Source organism: Mustela erminea, chromosome 13 (assembly GCF_009829155.1).
Source record: "Mustela erminea isolate mMusErm1 chromosome 13, mMusErm1.Pri, whole genome shotgun sequence".
Lineage (NCBI taxonomy): Eukaryota > Metazoa > Chordata > Mammalia > Carnivora > Mustelidae > Mustela > Mustela erminea.
This window is the reverse complement of record NC_045626.1, coordinates 732703-754990: the sequence shown is the minus strand read 5'-3', so window position 1 is coordinate 754990 and position 22288 is coordinate 732703. Positions and strand designations below refer to the sequence as shown.

Below are 22288 nucleotides of genomic sequence, written 5' to 3'. Positions count from 1 at the left end.
TTATGGTAGGTCTTCCGACAAGTAATGCACAACGGAGTGTATTTACGTATTGAGCGGTGTCTCTCAGAGGCCGTGGAATCAGACAGAGGTCTCCTGCGAACACTTCCCTCCGTACGGGAGATGACTCCGAGTCGTCTCGCGGGGCTCTGGAGGCTCCTAGGATCGTGCTGGCGGCACCGGTGCCCGCGGCACAGCACAGCTGCCAGGGTTGGAGGCGTCCTTGGTGTGGGACTCTCAGGGACACGTTGCAGGACCTGAGCTGTGATGGGTTGGAAGTGCATTGGCTGGTGGGAGAAGTAGTAGGAGGGCACGAAAAGGCTCCTGGTGCGTGCAGAACAGCAGTTCCTCCGGAGGGCCGCAGGGAGAGCATGGCTGGCACAGACCCAGTGTCGTGTTGGGGCGTTGTGTGAGGGGAGTCCTGGCCTGGGCTCTGGGGAGGTGCATCCTGACACGGCTGCCTGCAGTAGTTCCCCAGACTTGAGAAAGCGGCAGCCCAGGGAGTTCCTGGCGCACGGCGCTCGAGGCCGGCTGCAGTGGATTTTCCACGCGGCTGTGGTGTCCACATGGCTCTCGGGTCGGTCCGGTCCCCTCCCCTCGCCGTGCAGACGACGACTTGAGCGCAGCGAGGCAGCTGGACGGGGAGCATTGCCGAGTGAGGTCAGAGCCAGTGTTCCGCCCCAGACTGGCTCTTCCTGCCGTGCTCCGCAACAGGGGCCTCTCCTGGGCCTGCTGACATGGGGACCCGTCGCTCTTCCCGGGGCGGGGGGGCGGTTCTGAGGCGCTGGGGGCTCAGCACTGCTGCCTCAGGCCACTAGATACCAGTAGCAGCCCCTTCCCTGCCAGGTTTAAAAGCTGTGTGCCCACACGTTTCCAAGTGCCCTCCAGGGTGCAAAATCTCTCCTGGTTGAAAAACGCTAGAGGACTTTCTTGTTGTCATTGAAGAGAATCCCTAAGTGTTCAGTTATTTTTCTTTTGAGAGTAATTGTTTTAATATTTTTGAGAGATCTTCTCGGTAGGAACAGATGGATTCTGTAGCATTTGACTCCACGGGAAAGAAGCTTCTACTGCGACCGGCGCGGCCGAGGAGTCAGGGGCTGGCCCCATCTCCCTGCTCCCGCCAGACTGAGGCCGAGGCGTCACCCTGCAAGATGACGCTCGCCGCTCATTTCCCCAGGCCGGGGGACCGGGCCTCCCTTCTGCTCACCAGCTCCTGCTCAGAGGCAGGGGCTCCGCCCGGTTTTGACGAGCCAGGATAAGGGAGCCGCAGCTAGTTTCCCCCATCAGCTAGCGTGCCGGGCCGATGCCGGGGGGGCCCGCCACAACCCCTCCCCTCACCCCGGCACATCTTGTCTTGAAAGTCTGGGTGTAGCGCGTCTCCGAGTGGGTCAGACTTCCTCTGACTTGGCCTTTCTGGGCTCCTTAGATGCTGACGGGCACGTCTCTCACCGCGGCTGGGACGTTTGCGGTCAGTGCTTCTCCAGGCGGTCTCTGCGTGCCCTCGGCTCCAGTCCTGCGGGGGCTCCCACGGCGCGTGCCGGCTCAGGCGGTGAGGCCCACGGGCCCTTCCGTCTCTGCCGCGGTCTTCAGTTCTTTTGCTCTCCCGTCCTAGGCTGGACCATTTCTGTCCTGTCTTCGGGTTTGCTGGTTTTTCCTTCTGCCCTTGGCTTCCCCCAGGGAGCTGTTCATTGTGATTACTGTACTTGTCAGTTCTTGGATTTCTTCTTTTTACTGTTTTCTCCCTCTTTATTGATTCCATTTTGTTCATAGTGTGTTTTCTTGACTTTCCTTACATCTTTGTTCAGCTTCTGAGCATCTTTCAGCCTTGTCTGTGTCTAGGAGATCCGACATCACATACTCTCCGGAGACAGTGTCTGTTTATATTTTTTGTTCCTTTATTTTATTTATTTAAAGATTTTATTTATTTGAGAGAGAGAGTGTGTGTTTGTGAGACAGATCATAAGCAGGGGTGAGGGTAGAGAGAGAGGGCGAAGCAGCAGACTCCTTGCTGAGCAGGGAGCCCAGTGTGGGGCTCGATCCCAAGACCTTGGGATCGGGACCTTAGTGAAGGCAGATTCTCGACCACCTGGACCACCCGGGCGCCCCTTTTCCCCCTTTATAAGTATGCAGTGACGCTGCCCTGTTTCTTCGCGCGCACACTGATTTCCGGGGAACGCTGGATGTTTTCACCTTTATGGTGTGGTGACTCGGAAGTCAGATCCCCTCCCCCGACAGTGGGTCAGCCTGAGACTCGGTCGTGACAGTCGTGGTGTTGCGGGGAAGCTTCTCGCTCACGCAGCTCACGCGGCACGCACACGCACGCACGCACACACACAGGCCTAATTGGGTTTCTCCTAAGGATGGCAGGGGGGCAACTCGTTGTCTTGAAATGAATGAATCGTTCATTCATTCATTCATTCTTGGATGAGTCACAAAAGGGAGCAGTGCTTTCTTACAGGAACTTTCAGCGGGCGACCGGACCGAATCCAAAGAACAGAGGCCTCTGCTGACGTTTATTCTAGCTGAAAGCTGAAAAGGGAAGACGGACTCTCCCACTTCCTTCGGCCGGCACTGCGGTCACGGATGTGGGCCCTGAGCACAGAGGCTGCTGGTGTCCAAGCAGAGCGGCGCCTGGACATGGTGCCTCCGGTGGCAGCTGGGCAGCAGTGCTGAAGGTCCCTGGAGTGTGAGCTGGGCTCTGGGTGCAGGAGCCAGGGTCCCAGGTCCCGTAGGGGAAGGGGAGACGGTTGGCCTGGATCGTGAGTGCGCAGTCAGTGACACGCACACCGGGGAGGGCCTGCGGATGAAGTGACGGGAATGTGTACCCAGAGCGGACAAGGCTCAGCTGTGGTGTCTTGAGCGTGTACATTTGGGGGTAACTCCAGACCAGAGCAAGGAGGGCCAGTGATAGTCGTGCTGGGGGGGGGGGGGGGCGGTGTGTGGGTCTCGAAGTTGTTTACAGGGTACTTGTCCTGAGTCACCGAGACGTACAGATGCTTATGGGCTTTCTGTGACAATTTTATTAAGGTACTTGAATTCATGTGGTGATGACACTAATACTTTGTTTTATATGCTTGTTTTTAGCAATTCCTTTTTAAAAGTTTGATGTAATTGGCTCTTCCCAGTCTGTAAAGCATGTGTGATTTCAGAGGGAGCAGCATAACACAGCCCCTTCCCACCTTCCTCCCTCTGCAGAGGCCACCCCCGTGGCCACACCCACACATTCCCCCCAACCCCCTGCCCCGGCCCGGCTCTTCCGCAGACGGTGGTACTTGCGGCAGGGCATCTTGCTTCCCTCCCTTACCGATGGCCGCCCCGCAGATCGTGGACGGTGAACACTAGGCTGTTTCTCATCTCCCTCCCTGTCTCGCTCCCTGTCTCCTGTCCGGGCTCTGCCCTCCACCCTGCTGTCTGACGCGGCTGCTCGCGTGCCCTTCCCTTCACTGATTCTCCACGATCCGCTCTCAGCCTTGGGTTCCGACCAGTCCTGGTGCTGGATCATCTTGTATGTGTGTCACTTCGTGTCCTGGCTGTTCTGTCTTAGGATAGGTTCTGAGAAGTGCTGTGATAGTGTGGTCAAAGGGTGCGTGGAGTTTTGTTGCTTAATATTTATTCGTGTTTCGAATTTGATAGGTTCGTATGGCAGTAGATCTTACCTGTGTTTTGGCACTTTCGCTGGGCTTTTCTTACTGAACACACATTTTACGGCGGCACATCAGATGATTTATCCGCAGAGTTATGGCGCACTCGTGGGTATTTTTGTGTATTATTATTTCATTACTAAAACATGAATTAAAGTTACAAATGATCAAAGTAGTTTTTCCAAAGTGAAACACTTACTAATATTAAGCCTCCGTAGGCAAGGACACCACATAGCAGGTAAGTGACTAGTTAGTGACCTGTATCTTCTCAGCACACTTGTTTGTGAATCAAATATATAAAGGCTTCTGAGGATTTTTGTTGATGCAGATTCCTGGACATGCTGTTCTCGCCCCTTGTGCCGCACACTTGTGGCCTTCAAGCACCTGTAACTCTGGAATCTTCGTGTCTCCTTCCCAGGTTCATGTTTTATTCGAACTGATCAGCTTGATGGTGAGACCGACTGGAAGCTGAAGGTGGCGGTGAGCTGCACGCAGAGGCTGCCGGCCCTCGGGGTGAGTGCGCGTGGGCTTCCAACATCGTCTCGCCGGTCGCGCTCCTTCCCGGGCAGCTGACTTAAATGCACTGATTTTTTAAAATGCTTCCTTTAGGGGCGCCTGGGTGGCTCAGTGGGTTAAGCCGCTGCCTTCGGCTCAGGTCATGATCCCAGCGTCCTGGGATCGAGCCCCGCATCAGGCTCTCTGCTCTGCGGGGAGCCTGCTTCCTCCTCTCTCTCTGCCTGCCTCTCTGCCTACTTGTGATCTCTGTCTGTCAAATAAATAAATAAAATCTTAAAAAAAAACACGCTTCTTTTACTGCTAACAAAGGGTCATTGAAAATTACAGCAGAATAATTTCCGTGGTGTCTTGGCACGTGACCTGTTCTCGGTGTGGTTTGCAGTGTTCCTGTTGGCCTGACGCTTTGTCCTCTTTTCTTTTCTCTTGCGTTCCTTTTCCTCCTGGTTTTTACTTTTAAACCTTGCGATTGAGTATAATCTTTAAGATTGAGAACTTTTGGCAGGATTAAATGAGTCCACAAACGAGTATATTTTTGCTAACCGACTTAACTCGGTGGTAGGCTGGTTTCCATTGCTTTTGGCAGATTGTGGAACTAGATGAAATTAGCCTCCTTTTGGAGACGGGCACGTCGACTCTGCTGTTCTTGGGACAATAGAGAACCTTCTTCGATTAGGAGGAGGGGGAATGTTACTGTGTCTTGTGACCGAGAGAGAAGGAAGCGGACACTGTCAGGCACCTCGCGTGGTCTTCGCCCAGTGCCCCTTTGTTCCTGGGGAACAGGCAAGAGGTGGCATTAGCGAGAACAGTATTTACCAGATCCCCGCACTGTCCGCGATCTGTCACAACACCGAGAATCTCCCCCGGCAGCTCACGTCTTCTCTTAACAAAGCCGCAGTGGAGGAGGCTCTGGCCTATTTCCAGAGCGCGTTCCGCTGTTCTGTGGGTAGCCTCTGAGTGTTCTTCAGGTCAGGTTGGTGGAAAATGTTGTTTAAGTGTTGTATATTTTTAGTTGCTTTCTACCATCTGTTCTCTTAATTAGTGAAGGAAGAGTTGGAAGGTACACTCTTTCTCCCCTGGGTTCTGTCCGTCGTCCTGTGTACGTCGAAGCACCGCTCCGGAGTCCGTGCACACTCAGAATTCTCCTGCCCTGTTGATGAGCCGAACTTTGCTCAGTATTTGTGGGGTGTTCTTGGTCGTTCTTGGTTGTGACCTCTACTTTGTCCTAATATAGTGACTCTGGCTTTCTTTTGATTGGTGTTCGCACGGCCTATCTTTTTCTGTGCTTGTATGTTTACTGTGTCTGTTTCTTTATGTATGAAGTGGGTTTGCTGTTATCATAACCCAAGCACATGCTGTTTGTTCACTACTCTGACGGTTGTTCCATGTTTAGTGAGTACATTTACCATAATTATTAATAATGGTTGAGTTAAAGGCAGTTATCTTGCTGTTTATTTTCTACTTATCTCATGTCTTTGTTCCTTTTTTCCATCTTTAGGTATTATTTTAGATTTTTAAGTACTATTACTGGCTCTAACCAGTAGTTCTATTTTGTAGTGATTGTTCTGCGGTTTCCAGTATGTGTTACTAACTTACTGTTCTCTTTCTCCAAAGGGTATTATACCATTTTGTATATAATTTAAGAAACTTGCACAGTTGGACTTCCACGTCCTCCTCCTCTGTCGTGTCGTTGTGTCATATACTTTACTTCCGCATGTCGTAAGCCACACTGTAGAATATATATATTTTTTTCTTTAAAGTAGTCAAACATGGGGACCGGGGTGGCGCAGTCCGTTAAGCATCTGACTCTTGATTTCAGCTCCGGTCACGGTCTCGGGGTCATGAGAGCGGGCCCCTGTCGGACTCTGCTCACTGGGGAGTCTGCTTGACATTCTCTCTTCCTCTCCCTTTACCCTTCCCCGACCAAAAATAAATAAATACATCTTCTAAAAAAGAGTTGTCAAGCATGTTAAGAAGGTATTAAAAAAATAAAAACCCTCTTTTCTACTTCTGTACATTTACACAGTTTCGGAGTCGTCTTTCCTGAATGTGGATCTAACTTTCAGTTAATTTTTCCTTTAAATCAAAGAACTTCTTTCAGTATGTCTTGTAAGAGAAGTCTGCTAGATTAATTATGAAAGTTTTTCCTTGAAAAATGTCTTAATTTCACCTTCATTTTTGGAAGAGGTTTTTAAGGTTTTTTCTGAGAGTTTTCCTTGTCTCTGTCCGCCGTCTCAGAGTGGCCCTTGCTTTGCCTTATACTGTGTGTTGTCTCCTCTTTATCTGTCTCTTTCTCCAGGCGTTTTTAAGATTTGTGTGTGTGTGTGATGACTTCTTCAAGAATTGGTATATGTGTCTTGATTTGTTTTGCTTAAGGTTTGTTGGACTTCTTTTTTTTTTTTTTTAAAGATTTTATTTATTTATTTGACGGAGATCACAAGCAGGCAGAGAGAGAGGGAAGCAGGCTCCCCGCTGAGCAGAGAGCCCGATGCAGGGCTCGATCCCAGGACCCTGAGATCACGACCTGAGCCAAAGGCAGAGGCTTAACCCACTGAGCCACCCAGGCGCCCCGATTTGTTGGACTTTTCTGATCTGCAGTTTCTTGGTTTTTTCTTCTCCATTTCAGAAACGTCTAGGCTTTATTTTTCATGCCTTTCTGCTGAAACCCTCCATCTGGGTCATCAGCAAGATGTGTGTTATGCCACTTGTCATTCCGCTGGTCTTTGAGCTCCCTTGCTCTTTACTTTCTGTGACTTGATTTGGTCCTTTCTGTTGCTCTGTTTTTGAATTCACTGATTTTGTCTTCTGAAGTATCTAGTCTTCTATTAAGATCATTCAGCAAATTTTTTATTCTAAATACTATATTTTTAATATTTGGGAGCTCCGTGTAGTTCCCTCATTTTTATTACTGTTTAGCTACCTTTCTTTCCTTCCTGATGTGTTCATACTTTCATTTAAATCTTTTTTTTAAATTAAATTAAATAATTTTTTTCAGTGTTCATTTAGACATTAAGTCTTCCAGCATTTTATACTACTTATTCTTTATCTGTTCATTCCATTGTCTCTGTTATGTCTCTGTTATCTGTTAATTCCATTGTGTCTGTGTCTAGTTTTTGTTTTTGTTTCAAGATTGATTTGAGAGAGAGAGAGTATGCGCGTGTGGGCAGGGTGTGGGTGGGTAGAGGGAGAGGAAGCGTGCAGAGCCCCACATGAGACTCAGTCTTGACACCCTGAGATCACGACCTGAGCTGAAACCAAGAATCGGACGCTTAACTGACTGTGCCACCTGGCGCCCAGTTTTTAAGTTTTTAATTATTCTTCTGTTACAGGTCACAATTTCCTGCTTCTTTGCATGTATGGTAATTTTTTTATTGAATGCTCAATATTCTAAGTGTTTGTATTTTCTCTTTTTTCAAAACCGTTGATTTTCTTAGTTTAGCAGCTTGTGAATAAACTTGATTTGTGCTTAAACTTTATTGGGGACGGCCTGGAGCCCCCTTTATTGTGATGCTGGTGTAATCCTAGTACAAGGGCTTGATCTTTCTGGCACAACCTTAGAAATTCTTGGTTGTTCAAAGGTGCCTGTAACTGGCTGGTTGGGCTTGACCTGTCCCCCATGCTGTGTCATCTCTGAGGTCAGGGTTGGCCTCTCTGGTTGTCCTCTGCCTGGCCAGACCTCATGTTTCCTACGCAGGGGTGTGGCGAGCGGCTCCTTCTGTCTCCCGTCATGTGACACGGCCTGACAGTGCCAGCGCCCACGCATCTGCCCTCCGGCCCCTCCTTTCTCCGCTCTTCCTGAGATCCACTCGGACCGGCCGTGCTTTCTGTCCGCTTTGCTTTTCTTCTTGGGGCAAAATCAGGCTGTGCTGTCACCGCGTCACTGAGGACAGCTGGCCTACAGTCTCCTGCGTCTCTGAAGAGGACTCGCGTTGATCATGACACGTTCTTGCCTCTTGGCTTCCTGGTGGGGTTTGAGCCGACCCAGGGGTCGGTCCTGCTATTTCACAGTTTTGTGTTTCTCCTTTGTGTCCTGCTCTTCTCGGAAGCACCCTCAGCGGACCCTCCAGGGCTGAGAGGTGTTTGATGAGTCGTCACGGACTCGGGAGGGTTTCTGTTTGCTCTTGTGCACAGATGGGGGCCCCGGCCCGAGTCTTTCTGTCAGAGTCTCCTTGGCAAGGAGTCAGAGTCACGGGCGGGACAGGTGGGAAGGCTGGCGCTAGGCGATCATTTGTAGCAGCTTTAGTTTGCTGAGTGCGGAAGGGAACGTGAACGAATGTGTCTGAAAGGAGAGCCCAAGCTCACGAACGAGTAAGCGCCCCCGAGGTGACGACAGTCGTGCAGAACTTGGAGCGTCCTGTGGTGGAGGCCAGGGCCGGGCACCCTGCAGGGGAGCCGGTGGCTGTGTCCCACAGCTGGCCGCTGTCCTCGACAGGGGCAGGTGTGCAGGTTGCACAGCGGTAAGTTACGTCTTAGAAGAAGTCAAAATCCCACCGTACCGTCTGGACCGTCGGGTGTCCTCTTTGCTGTGGTCCACAGGAAGTGACATTTTATTATGCTCCATATTATAAGGATCTTTTCTTCATCTTTATTAATGACAGATGTGTATCAACTTCAAAAACAGTTACAAAGGTACAGTATATACTTCACATAGGGTAATTTTTGAATGTTACGATTGGTGTACTTTGATCGTGTGAGTTACAGTTTAGATAAAGGAACTAGTAAATGAAAACATTTTCAGTTTTGATATGACCATAAAACTAATAAGCAGTATATTCTAGAAAAAAAGGAAGTTTAAGTGAATTTCTGGTTCATTAAATTAAATTTGTAGCTTCATATACTTTGGCACATATGTATAGATTTCATAGGAAAAAGAGCTCTAATTTCTTTATGGATTCAGGCATGGCAATTTGGCTTTTCATTGACTAGTTTACTCGTCCCCTGTCACTCATGCGGACTGCTCTGTCTCGGAGGCAACTGTTTGGGGACATTCGGTGTCCTTCCCAGTGTGCGTATCAACAGCCAAGCATCATGACGCCGAGGAGTCAGCCTGTAAACCTTCACGCTGCTCCTCAAGAACCAAGGGCGCCACCAGGAATGCTCTTTCTGATTTCGTTGGAGCCCCTGGTCTGATGATGTGAAACAAGCTACTTGACAGTCACTGTGCCTCAGGCCTGTGGCGGCGGGCTGGGCTTGTCACTGCCGCGCAGGCGGCTAGAAGATGTGCTTTGCGGGCGCCCATAGATATTCGGGAAACGCGCCTCTGGCTTTTGTGATCAGGCGAATTTATTAACAACAATGAGGTCACAATAAATCATGACTTGCTGATTTATTTCAAAAGATCCATATAGCAGTAAACAATACCATTTACATTTAATTAGTTTTATTGAACGAAAGGCAATTTTATTTGTAATGAACCACATGTTATGATTAAGGATGTATTTTAATGACCTTTAAGTAATGCGAACAAATGTTGCCCTTGACCTAATAGCAGAGGCTTTCCTACATTATTGAAAACTTCAGAATGATTTTTAAATTATCGTGAAAAGCTTCGAATGACAATCTCATTATTGTGCCATTATTCAGTCATTTGATGTCTGATACACTAGACGAAACGCGTTCCTCTGAATGTTCATGTGCATGCAGAGATGAGGGCTGTTGCCAGAGTTGTTCCGTGGATCGAAAGGTCGTCTGTCACGCGAGAGCTTCATTTCTTTAGAAACACTCCGGTAGGGTAATGTTCGAGCGACACAGGGTTCTCAGCCCTGCCTTATCCCGGGAGTCGCTTGGCTGCTTATTGAACATGCTTGCGGTTTTCCCTAAGCCCACGTCATTACGTGATGTGCTTTTTCTTGTGCAAACCAGCTTGACTTAATTAACTTGAAAATAACTTTTTATTAGTTCACGTCTACTCTCTGAACGGCAGTAGCAGACCCGCGGTGGCTCTATCCAGTACAGCGTCTCTGTTCTCTAGAAAATTGAAAATTCATCAGTCTGTGTTTTCCAGGCCCTGATGAAGGTGTGTGAATGAGCGTTCCCAAGTCCAACAGACTCGCGAAGAATTTCTAGGGCAGGAATGGGGACGGGGTCTCCTTCTGCCTTGTTGGCGCTCTCTGCTGGCAGGGCCCGCCCTCCCTGTCATGGGCGGAAGTGGCAGGTGCTGTGTGGCCAGTGGTCTGTGCGCCCTGGAGTCGGACTCAGTGGATGTGTCTTGAACTCAGTTGTTCAAAGGCATTTCCCATGGAGGACCGTTTTGGTTATGTTCTGAGAGTCATTTTTGGAGGTTCTGTCAGGAGTCTAACCCCTTCCTGTAATTTTGGAAGGACGTCACTCCATGTGTGAAATCCCTCTCCGTTCCTGAGATCTGGAGCGGTTTCTGTTTCCTGAACCCATGCACCACAGATTAGGAGAGAAGTTTTTTCCCCTCCCTCGACAGTCCAGAGTTGGGTGGTCTAAGGCTGAGCGGGCAGCTGTGTCATCATTGTTCGGTGACTCGCCTGCCCCGTGACTGCCCCCCTCCCGCCATAGCCCCACACGGCCAGAGCTGGCTGGAAAGGATGCGGAGCGTGCGTTGTCCGGCGGGGCCGGACGCCCCTCGAAGGCCCGGGAGCCCTGTCTTTAGCAGGAGTCAGGAAGGACCGCAGGAGGGGTCTCTGCCGCACCGTCTCTTCCGTTCGTTTTCCGGTGACTTTCTTTGATTTCGTCAGGTACTGCCTCCTGGGTGGTGCGCACGCAGACGTCGCAGTCCGCGCTCCTGGAGGATTTGCCGCCCGCAGAGCAGAAGGCGCCCTCTGGGCTTGGTACAGCCACCTCGCTCGTGAGCCTAAGCCACTTGAAGATTTGTGTGCTCCCCACTCGGCTACAGTAAAGTAGGAAATAAATGCAATGTAAACAGCAGAATAGTTGTTTTCTAGAAATGAAGGAAGCTGTATCGTTTTTAGACCGTGGCTTGTTTTCTGGGAAGGACTAAGTGATCGAGCATGACCTACAGCCTGCCGTTCGAGGCTCCCACGAGCAGAGGCGATCAGACAAAGCTGGGTGAATCGGGGTGTCCAGGAGTAGGAGAGAGGGAACACAAATCTCTAATATATTTTGAGAAATCTGAGGGGATATTACAGTCCAAACAGAAGCTGTGAGGAAAGATCCCGTGGACAGGCGAGCTCGTAGAAGACACAGCTGCCGAGGTCTGGACGACGGACGGACTGTTTGCTTCACCTGTTGGCTTTTTAGCCAGACCTCTCTGCGCTTCTTTTGTAGTTGCCAGAGATCCTAATACGTGTTTAACTGAAAGTGTGTTGTGAAAAGTTAGAATTGTGCCACTTGACACGGAGCGTAAGAACCTTGTTGTTGGATGGGTCTGTTCACCGCGCCTGGCCTTTCTGCGGACGGCGCACTGTGCGCTTTTTGTCTCCACCTTTCCGTGCGTTCACAGGCGTCTCACGTGCAGTGTGTCTGCATATGACCTGTTCCTATGTTTTACCTGTATTTTAAGGAAAAATTGGGTGGAGAAACAGCATTTTTGTTTTTCTTTTGCTACGTATTACTTTCGTTCCTCACCATTCCCTTCTAACGACTGAATTGGTACTGGATAATATTTCAAGAGTTTATGTTACCATTTCTTGTCGTGTATGTCTGCTAATAGTAAATTCTTGTTCTTATTTATCTCAAACTATCTTTATTTCTCCTGTTTTTGTGAAGGGTATTTTTGCTGAATATTGAATTCTTGGAAGACAGACCCCCCCCATAGCATCTACCTATTTTGTTCCACTTCTCCTGCTTCCACTATTTCTAATGAGAAATCAGTGTTATTTTGATTGTTGTTCCCTGTGTGTAATATTTATTTTTTCTGGTATGTTTGGAATTTCTCTTTGGTTTTTTAGCAATGGGACTTTCTATCTTTCTTTTAAATTTTACTCATCTATCTAGGGGTTTTCAGGGCTTCTTGCATCTGTCTGGGCCGTCAGCACATTTTGCATATTTTTAGTCATTTTTTTTTCCAAATAGTTTTCCTTCCCCATTCTTTCTCCGCTCCTTCCAGGAACCCAATTGTAAGCATGTTAGATCTCTTGATACCCTGTCAGTGGCATGCAGCTGTATCCTTTCCTAAATCTTTTTCTCTTTGTGCCTTCAGACTCGTTATCTCTTGGTCTTTCTTCAGTTCACTGACTCTGTTCTGTCATCTCCAATCTGCTGTTAAGTTTAAATAAATAAAATAAATAAGCTAAATAAAAATAAATTTATTTCAAATACTGTATTTTTTTAATTCTATAATTTATTTTTCTGTGCTGTGGTTTCCCATTGTATACTCTTTAGGAGAATTTTTCATTTAATTCTTCGAGATATTAAAACTGCTTTGAAATTCTCGTCTCTTAATTCTGATATCTGGTCATCTCAGAATTAGTCTTTCCTGATTAAATTCTTTCCTGAATCTCAACCTTGTGTTCTTATGTCTTCGTGTGTCTAGAGGTTGGGATGGTGTCCTCAACATTTCTAATGCTAAATTGTAGACACTCTGGATTGGCTTATGTTCTTCTGAAGAGTACTGTTTTGTGTTTGGTTTGGTTCTACTTGGTAGTTCACGGGGCTGAAGTTGAACTCCAACCTCTGTCTTCCGTGCAGTTGGGGTCTTTGTTCACTTCCATCAGCTGGGGTGCTGGAAACCCGCCCTGCACGTGGGTCGTGTGGGGTCGGGGTGAGAGGCTGCCAGAGTCCAGGCTCCTCTGGGGCACTCTCCCACCTCAGGTCTCTACCTCCCCTGCTGCTCTTGAGCTGCTCTGGTTACTCCCGTCTTGGGCCTCTGGGTCTTCATGCCTTCAAGTCTGTGATTTTCTAAGGGTGGTAGCGTGCTAAAACATTCGTTCTGAGGCAAAACCCAAATGAAACAAATAACAAAAGATGAAAATGAGAACTATAAAAATGGTAAACTCTCTGTTTTGGGGGACCTTTAAGACCACCTCCAGTTTTAATGATTCCCTAGGAGGACTCCCCCAACCAGGACTTAGCACATAGTTCTCCTCATGACCATGGTTTATTCCAGCGATGGGACGCGGAACACAGATAGCCCAGTCAAGGCACTGGGGTGATTCTGGAGGAAGCGGGGGCACGGCTCCCGAGCCCATCCTGGTGGACGCCCACAGGACACCCTGCATACCCGCGGCAGCCGTTACGAGAACACAAGTGAGATGGTTCCTACTGTGGAAGGGCAGGAGAGGCCATGGGGCATTCCTCTGTTGGGTGCACGCGAAGGTGCCAGACTCCCGGAAGGAAGCAGGTGTTCGGTATAAACCACGCGGCTTGAGTAAATCGGTCAGGCACAGGCAGTCCTTCTTATCTGGGAATGGTGGGAATGCTCCTGCCATCCACATCTCTAGACCCCAGCCAAGGGCCAGCCTTGCTTGTGAGCAGGCCTTACTCAAGTCCGTGCTCCTGTTTCTGCACAGCCCACTGCCTTGGCCCAAGTGTCTTTACAGGAGACGTGCTAGCAGCTTTGTTGTTCTGGGACCTCACTCAGCCGGTGAGTCCAGTCTGCATGCCTGCTGCTGGGCGTGCCCTATAGAGGCCCTGGCCGTGAAGACAGTACTATCAACCGTTCACCAAAAGTCCAAGTTTCAAATCCAAGCTGCCAGATGTGCTCTAGGCCCGGAAGCCCTTTTGAGTCTCAAATGCCAGTCACTGGCAGCAGGAGGGTTTTCTGCTAGACGGGAGAGCCTGCCAGCAGTTGTGAGAAGCAGAGGTGACCTCCTTCCTCGGCTCCTCCCCAGTGTTGTGCCCCCGGGAGTCCTCACGTTGTCAGCCCAGACTTTCAGCTCAAAGAGTTTTATCCAAGAAGCACAAAGCATTTAGGATACCTGGGTGGCTCAGTCAGTTGAGTGTCTGACTCTTGGTTTCGGCTCATGTCAAGGGATCGAGGGACTGCAGGGTCATGAGATCGAGCCTCACACTGGGCTTCACGCTTGACGGGGCGAGGGGTCTGCTTGGGATTCTCTCTCTGCCCTGCCCCCCCCCACTCGTCTCTCTCGCCCTCTTTGTCTCTCTCTCAAATAAATCTTCCTTAAAGAAGCACAGAGCATTTTTTTACAGGAAATTATTTTTTTCTTTAGAGAAAGATAGTGTGTGTGTGTGGACGGGGGGAGAGAGGAGCCGAGGGAGAAGGAAAGAGAATGTCACGGAGCCGAGTGCAGGGCTTGATCCCATGACCCCAAGAGCACGACCGGAGCTGACGTCAGGAGCCAGACCCTTACGAGACCAAGTCAGCCAGGCTCCCGTCTGGGAAAACGTTGTTATACAAATGAATGCCGAAGACCATCATGTTTAGGAATTGGTCAGGAGGAAATCTGAATCTTCGGCCCATTTCAAAGCAGCTTCATGGGGCCACCTCCGCTTTGTCCCCATCATTTGTCTAGGGAGTGGCCCGGAAGAGATGATTTATTTTCTGGAGCAGCAACACCTAGGAATCACACTGCCTCACTGTAGGCACACACACGGGGCAGGTGAGGGACACAGGTTCAGGGACGTGGTCCGCTGTCGCAGACTGCAGCGGATCGGGACTGCCAGCTCAGGTTAATGGCAGCCGGGCACTCCCGAGACAGATGGGGCTGCGGTGGGGTCACCAGGAAGGTGCGGGCTCCTCCCTCTTGGAGCGTTGAACAGGGGTCTCATGTCGGTACCCAGAGCAGTTCAATTTCCTAGCGCCCGGCAGAGTATGGGCCCTTGATTGTGGGTGGCTGGGGTAACCCAGGGGACCCAGCCAGCAGCCAGTTGTTTTAATGCTTAATGTCGCCCCAGGGGGTCTGAATTCTTGCCCCCGTTGCCGGTACCGGCTCCGTTTGTGAACCTGTTCCTGCATCAGCTTGGCGCTGATCGTGCCATGATTGCAACAGCCCTGGCCAGCCGCGTCGGGCCCAGCTTAGAGTGCAGTGCAGGGTTCCAGGTGCTGTGGCTTCCAGGCCGTGCAGTGAACGCCATGCTCCACGGAGGGCCTGTGGGTGGGGTCGGGGGGGCCTGTCTGTCATGACGCGCTGGGAAGCCCACTCTGTTCCGACAGCAGCTTGGCCTGCCGTCCACAGCTGTTACCTTGCTGTCCGGTGAGCTTGCAGCTGGCAAGTTCTTGTCTGAGCGGCTAGGTTTCTCCATCTCCACTAGTTTTTCTCAGTAGTCACAGGATTGTCGCGTCCAACCTGTATTTGTGTGACAGAATGTTCCTTGTCTTGGAGAAGTCTCCTTCCCTTCCCAGCAGAGCGTCTGCAGTGGTTCTCAGGCGTACTTCGGATGCCTGTTGTTACTGCGCAGATTACTGGGGAAGTGCAAGGGCAGTCCTCATCTTCGGTCAGCAAGACTGGAAATGCGGGCCGCGCGGAGGCCAGGGCCCTGCGGCGTCCGGCTCCTGGGGGTGGGTTGGCCGTGGCCCTGGCGAGGAGCACGGGGCACAGCCGGCTGGAGCTCTTCACCTCCTTGTTGGTGTGGGTCGGCTTTAAATTTCAGGCCTGTTAGTAAGGACCGATTTCTTAAACTTCGGTACAACGCTCTACTTGCCCAGCTTTCTGATAGCCAATTAAGCATATATTTTTTTCAAACATGACTGAAATATCTAGAACTGAAGACCTCTGATAGTTTACTCTGCAAGGCTTCAGTATGAGTAATCTCCGTTCATGGATGTGACTCACCCGCTTAAGAGCATCATTCGTGTCCACACGGATCAGTTTGGAACATACTCAGACGCGTCAGATTTAGTCGGTCGCTCTCCGGCCGCCTCCCTGTGTGAACTCAGTCGGGCTTTCTGCCTGTGTGCCTCGGAGTCTCCTAATGTTGGTTACACGCTGGTCGCGTTAGGACGTGGGGATCGCCACTCAGAGGAAATGGGAAGTCACTCACCCATGGGCTGCCTGGTGGGCAGCGTAGTCAGAATCCCGTGTGGGTGTTGGTGTTGTTAAAGGCCACACAGATGAGGAACTTTTGAGTATTATAAATTCTTTGTGATCTCCTGGTAAAAATAATCATGCACCATTAAAGAATTTAAATTTGTTACCAACACATTTTCACTTATTATAACAATATTTTGATAAAATTACATAGAGTTATAAAGAAGATACGGTCCATATATATATACAATGGAATATTATGCCTCCGTCGGAAAGGATGAAGACCCAGCTTTTGTGTCAGCACGGACGGGACTGGAGCAGATGATGCTGAGTGAAATCAGTCAAGCAGAGAGACTCCATTATCATGTGGTTTCAGTTACTTGCAGAGCATAAGGAATAACACGGAGGACATGGGGAGATGGAGAGGAGACGGGAGTTGGAAATCGGAGGGAGACGAACAGTGAGAGACTGTGACTCTGAGAAACTGAGGGTTTGGGGGGGGTGGGGGATGTGTGAGCCTGGTGGTGGGCACTAAGGAGGACACGTGTTGCACGGAGCACTGCGTGTGGCGCATAAACAGTGAATTCTAGAACACTGAGAAAGTAAAATTACAATGTTAAAAATACTTAAAATTTCTAAATCAGCAGATGTACTTTTATAAATTGTCTTAAAATAAGGTGTTTAAATGTCATCTCTGGGGACTTACTGTTGAAGCATTTATCTGTTGCCTGTGAGTGGGGTGACCTAAACCACTTTTTTCCTACTTCAAAGCTAGTTCTGGGAAAATTGCTGTGAAGTGTGAGTGGTTAAAGCCTTCCCATACGATTTCGTAAACTAGATCGTGGGGATGTGGTTCAGGCACGTGGGAGAAATGCAGTATGTTCATGGCTTTAAGGAAGTTGATGATTTATAGCATATACAGCCACCTTTAGAAGAAAAAACACGCAAATAAATTTAGGAATTTGCTGAATTGTTTTATAGAACTTAAGTGGAATTGTGAGGATTACTTAAATCCCACTGAATTCTTGGGTATCTGTGTAACTTCCAAATGCCCCTGTCATACACGGTATGACCAAACTCCATGAGGTGTACCTTTAAACTCGGACTCTGGGGCAGCCCCAGGCAGTGCGGCGTTTTGGAGCATCTCCCAAGAGCTCGGCACACACCTGTCATTCCGCAGCAGTCTGTTGGAACCAGGAGAAATTGCCACACCTCTGTTGAGCTTAAACATTATTTTCCTTAGTTACCTTCCATCCTAACATAGTGTTGGCGCACAAGATCCAGGGTAACCAACCATCACTTTTGGTAAATAACATACGAAAGATATTAGCTGGTGACTGAAAAATTTCCAAGTAGTTTTGTCTAATGACCATGTAATTAATTCTGATGTTCTCTATTCCAGGACCTTTTTTCAATCAGTGCTTATGTTTATGCTCAGAAGCCACAACTGGATATTCATAGTTTTGAAGGCACATTTACCAGGGTAAGTTAAATCTTTTGTTAAATACAGATATATCCATTGTGTGCATCCGTTAGAAACAGTAAGCCTTAAATTTGAATAAATGAGAACAGAAGCTTTGAACTGAAAAGGGAAGGCCTAGAGAATGTTTCCCCCTCGGTCCCTGTGGGGCACACCCGGTAGCGAGTTTTCGTTCCGTGTCCTTTCTCCGGAAACGGTCCTTCTCCCTGAAAGTCTTATTAGCAAGGGGAAGTACCCTCGCTAGTCCGGTGTGAGTCGGGACGGTAGTGAGCTCACTGTCGCGGCCGTGTCGTCACCTGTTCTGTGCTGACCGGGTGGCTGTGCGTCTGCTCACGTACACGTGTGTGCTCTGTGCCATTCTGGGCACAGTCGTCGTGTTTCACTACAGCTTCACACCCCTTCTCCCCGGTGACTCCCCGGTCAGTAACCTGACTGTAACAGCGGAGAGTGATCTTACAAATGCCTTAAGATACTTGAAGGGTTTTAATATGCGACTGTCGTTTACTTTTCGTTCCTGCAGATTTCTGCCGGGTTGTCTGCTTCATTTCCCTCTTGCTCACGGACCGGGATTAGCGAGCAGTTGTCATCGTTTGAGAAAGCGCTTGCTAGTGCCAGACCGTGAGCACGTTATGGGGCAGTGAAATGAGGTGCCTGTAAGAGGAGGTGGTCGTCAGTCACCGCTCTGTGACTTTGCTGTTACGGGTGCTTCAGTTACAGCACGTTCAAGGTGCTCACGGAATCGGTTTCCATGAGGGAGACGAGGCAGTGTGTAGTGAGTTCTGGAGAAAACCCAAGGTCTGTGTGTTTGTATAAAAATATTTATGAAAAAGAGCATCTTCTAATTAAAGACGATTTAGTATATTTGAGAAAAAGCCTTACCCAAGGGCTTCCTTAGTAAAAATAGTTAGGAGTTATTAACCGAGGGGGTGCCTGGGTGGCTCAGTCAGTGAAGCGTCCACCTTCTGCTCCAGTCATGATCCCGGGGTCCTGGGATCGAGCCCCGCATTGGGCTCCCTGCTCAGCGGGGAGCCTGCTTCTCCCTCTCCGCCTGCTCTGCCTGCTTGTGCCTTCTCTGTTTCTCTGTCAAATAAATAGATAAAGTCTTAAAAAAAAAAAAAAAAAGTTGCTAACTTAGCCACTATTAATGTTTTAGAGTAGTACTTTCTTCCGTTCTGTTTCGCGGATTTCTCTTGCTTATCACCTGCTAGGAGTTGGAGACGTGTGCATGTGCGTGTGTGTGTGGCGTCCCACTGAGTCAGTGCGAGGGAGCAGGAGTGTGGCTGAACACAGCCAGGCTGCAAAGCCCAGTCCACACAGTGCGAGACTTGTGTGCGTGGCCGAGCGCGTGCGACTGTGTGTGAGTGAGCGTGCAGGTGCGGGGGAAGGGTAGCCCGGCTCCATCCTGGAGGTCTTGTCGGAAGAAGAAGCCATTTCAGGGTTTCCAGCTTAGAAGAGAGACTGCGATATTGGTTTATGTACAAGAGTCCTCTCGACCTCTGGTTTGCTTGGCGTGAAGGCAGTCACGTGCATTTGCCCACGGCCTCCCCAGACCATGCAGGCCGGGTGCGGGGGTAGCTCGGCCGCCCAGAGCTCGTGCACACAGGGAGAGAGGGAAGTCGCTCGGTGTCCGCAAGGGAGGACTAGCAGCGCCGCAGCACAGTCGGCTCCAGAGCCACGAGAGGGCCCAGGAGTTCGTCTCAGGGTTTGGACCCGTCGAGGCTCTGGAGTTCGCAGCAGTTCCGTTCGCCTCACGTGAGTCACTGCGCATTCTCGATGGGTGCAGGCCCGCCGCCCGGCCTCGCGTGGTCTCTGTTTGCTGTTCCTTACAGGATTTTATTTCACTCCTTTTAAATATGTTCATAGTGAGCTCTGGATTACTTACGGAGAAAAAGCTTTATTTTTGTGTACGTCTTTCAAACCAGAAGGAAAAGAAAAACCATGCTAAGTAACTGGTCTGTAACTGGAAATGGGATTCATCAGGTCAGCTACGGGGTGTCAAGTGAGCATCTGAAGGAGCCGGACGCCTGGCTCCGGGGGTGAAGCCGCTGCCTTCGGCTCAGGTCATGATCTCAGGGTCCTGGGATCAAGTCCCACATCGGGCTCTCTGCTCGGCGGGGACTCTGCTTCCTCCTCTCCCTCTCTGCCTGCTTCTCTTCCTGCTTGTGATGTCTGTCTGTCAAGTAAATAAATAAATAAAATCTTAAAAAAAAAAAAAAAAGAAGTGACACCTGCGTATATTCCTCTTCTAAGTATGAGCTACGAGAGAGAGAATACACGTTGTATATCAGCCCAAGTAATTAATCAGAATCAGAGTAGATGAATTCGGACGTCCTGTGCCGGTACACGTATTACGTACTTTGTGGCCTGGGCAGAGTCTAATTACGCACATTGTGGATGACGTCTGCTTCTGCTTACCTCGTAATGTCAGGGTCACCTCGGCTGCTCACTGTATGACGTTCTGAGTAAGACCAATGATTCATATTATGATTATTATTATTGATAGAATTGATTTGCTTATTATTCAGGACCCAGCAATTCTCCCTGAAGTTTAAAACTAGCCACTTTTGAACTATTAGCCATGTTCCTAGGCCTTTAACATCGCCTTCCCACTTAATGTTCTTCATATGCGCTTTTTCCTGTCATTTCTTCTGCAAACCGTAGCTCATTCATCATTGTTCAGGTCTTCTCCGATCCAAATACCCCCTTTCTAAAAAGCCTCGCTCTCTTGTTTGTTAGGAGGGGTGCACTGTTGAGAAAATAGCTTCAAATGGTTTGGCTTTCTCCCTCCCCAAAGCAGATTTCATCGGTGCAGACTGTGTAACATTAAGGAGAAGGAAGCCCAGAGACAAAGTTACTTAGAGATAATTTCTTGCCCATCTTCCCAATCTTTATTCTGTACTCTATGAGACTGGTAAAGAGCTATCTTTTACAATAATTTTCTTGATATTAGAAAAAGTGTAATGTTTAAAGTCCATCATTGTTATTACAGAATTGAAAAGAAACTGCATACTGTGCTCCTTCAATACATAATTGTGCTAGAAATAGACAAAATGGGTTGACAGGATTAAATAGTGGTAGAAAAGTAATGGGAGAACCAACTTAAATTTCTGAAACGAAATTGTATTGAACCTTTTATTTGCAGTTTAAAAAGCCTTATAATATGTGTGTATTTACGTATTTTAAAAGATTTTATTTATTTATTTTAGAGAACGAGAGAGAGAGAGTGCCCAGGTGGGGCCGTGGGGGGAAAGCAGAAGGAGACGGAAAGAGTCTCAAGGAGACTCTCCGCTGAATGCAGAGCGGGACGCGGGGCTCGTGGCCCTGAGATCATGACCTGAGCCGAAATGAAGAGCCACATGCCTAATGGACTGCGCCACCCAGCTGCCCCACGTATATTTTTTAATGCCATATTTTTTGGAGTCTGACACAGTGGGGAAATGTTATACTAAAGGATATGCATTACTCATGTTGAAATGTCTGTATGTAGGGACCCCTCGGAAGAGTTTCAGACTCAGAACATCATACTCATTTGCACTTTTATGGTCACTTGATGGGCAACTGTGAGCAGGCTGGCCTAAAGGGGTGCTCCAGAGGCTTCAAGTGCAGCCGACCGCTGGCTTCCTGTGGAGTGCAAAGAGAAGGGGCGTCCACGTGTTTCTACTCTGATTTACTCAGTTCCTCGGCAGTTCTGGGTGCCTGCTCTGTGCTCGGCGCTCTGAAGGTCTGGGTCAGCCCCGTAGTCACAGAGCTCACAGTCTGGGGCCGGGAGAGGAGCACGGACATTGCCACGATACATGGGAATAAGTCAGAGTTCATGTTAGAGAATCTTTGTATTTGTTTCGTACTTGAAATGGTAAGCGTGAGTCAGCAACTGGCAGGTTTTTATCCAAATTATGCACTCCGTTTGCTGGGTTGTGGCTGTAACGCCTAGATTCACAGACACCTGGAAGATAAGCCATGTGGACTGTGTCTGGAAAGTAGGAGTGAGTCTGCACAGCTTGTCCTCTGTGCAGCGGTGGTGGTCAGAGTTGGATTCTAAGACCGTCGCTCCGGGGATCAGAAGTTAGACTTTTCCGTTCAGGTATAAACAAGCACTAAACAGTTGATGCATAGAGGCCACATATTTCTCTCTTGAAGGTTGATGCTTTGTTCTATAAAATCCTAAAAGTCAAAGGGAAAACTCTGTTTTCTTGGATTATTTATTCCTCAGGCAATTGTTACCTCTTTGCTTTTCTTTATAAAGAAAGGGACCAAATGACAGCTCCCTGGCCTGGCATTTTCCCGTGGACGAATCCGGGAGTGGTTCTGGAGCACCCGGGGCGTGGTGCTGGAACTACCTTCCGTGCACTGAAGGGTGACGGTGGCGTGTTAGCCGCTGTGCGGGCCCTTGATCTGACGCTGGGTGCTTGAAAATTCGCCAGGGTGTGACCGCCGCTGCAGTGAGGCTGTGTAAAATAACGTGGCTAGTGATGGTCTTCCCTTCTGATGGAAGCCCTGATGCGGCTGTCTTCACTCTCCCCTTCACGCTGTTTCCCGTAAACACATTTTTATGGGGATAGTGTGAGCCTTTTTTGTGATTAACTATATAAATATTTTTCCTTCGTATTTTGTATATCGATGCCGTTGTGTAATTATCAGTAGGTGCTTCCAGCCCCGTGCAGCACGGGGTATAACGTACTTTACTTGACAAGCTGTAACGCGCGCTGTCGGCCGGGAGGGCGCGCGGGACGAACAAGAAAGCGCGAGTGTGTGTCCGGCCGCAGAGCTTCGGCTGTACGCGTGGGCGCCGTCCGTCCACGGAG

The 22288-nt window shown here is 49.1% G+C and overlaps 1 protein-coding gene across 4 annotated transcripts in view; it reads left to right on the top strand.

The window, feature by feature from the left end:
• Positions 1 to 22288, top strand: part of ATP9B (ATPase phospholipid transporting 9B (putative)) — a 222078-nt gene that overhangs the window by 78604 nt on the left and 121186 nt on the right. For all 4 annotated transcript variants that reach the window (XM_032310715.1, XM_032310714.1, XM_032310716.1 and 1 more), the window contains 2 exons: positions 4057 to 4151; positions 17409 to 17489. In XM_032310715.1, coding sequence (XP_032166606.1) covers positions 4057 to 4151; positions 17409 to 17489 — 176 coding nt within the window. The remainder of the gene's footprint in view (positions 1 to 4056; positions 4152 to 17408; positions 17490 to 22288) is intronic.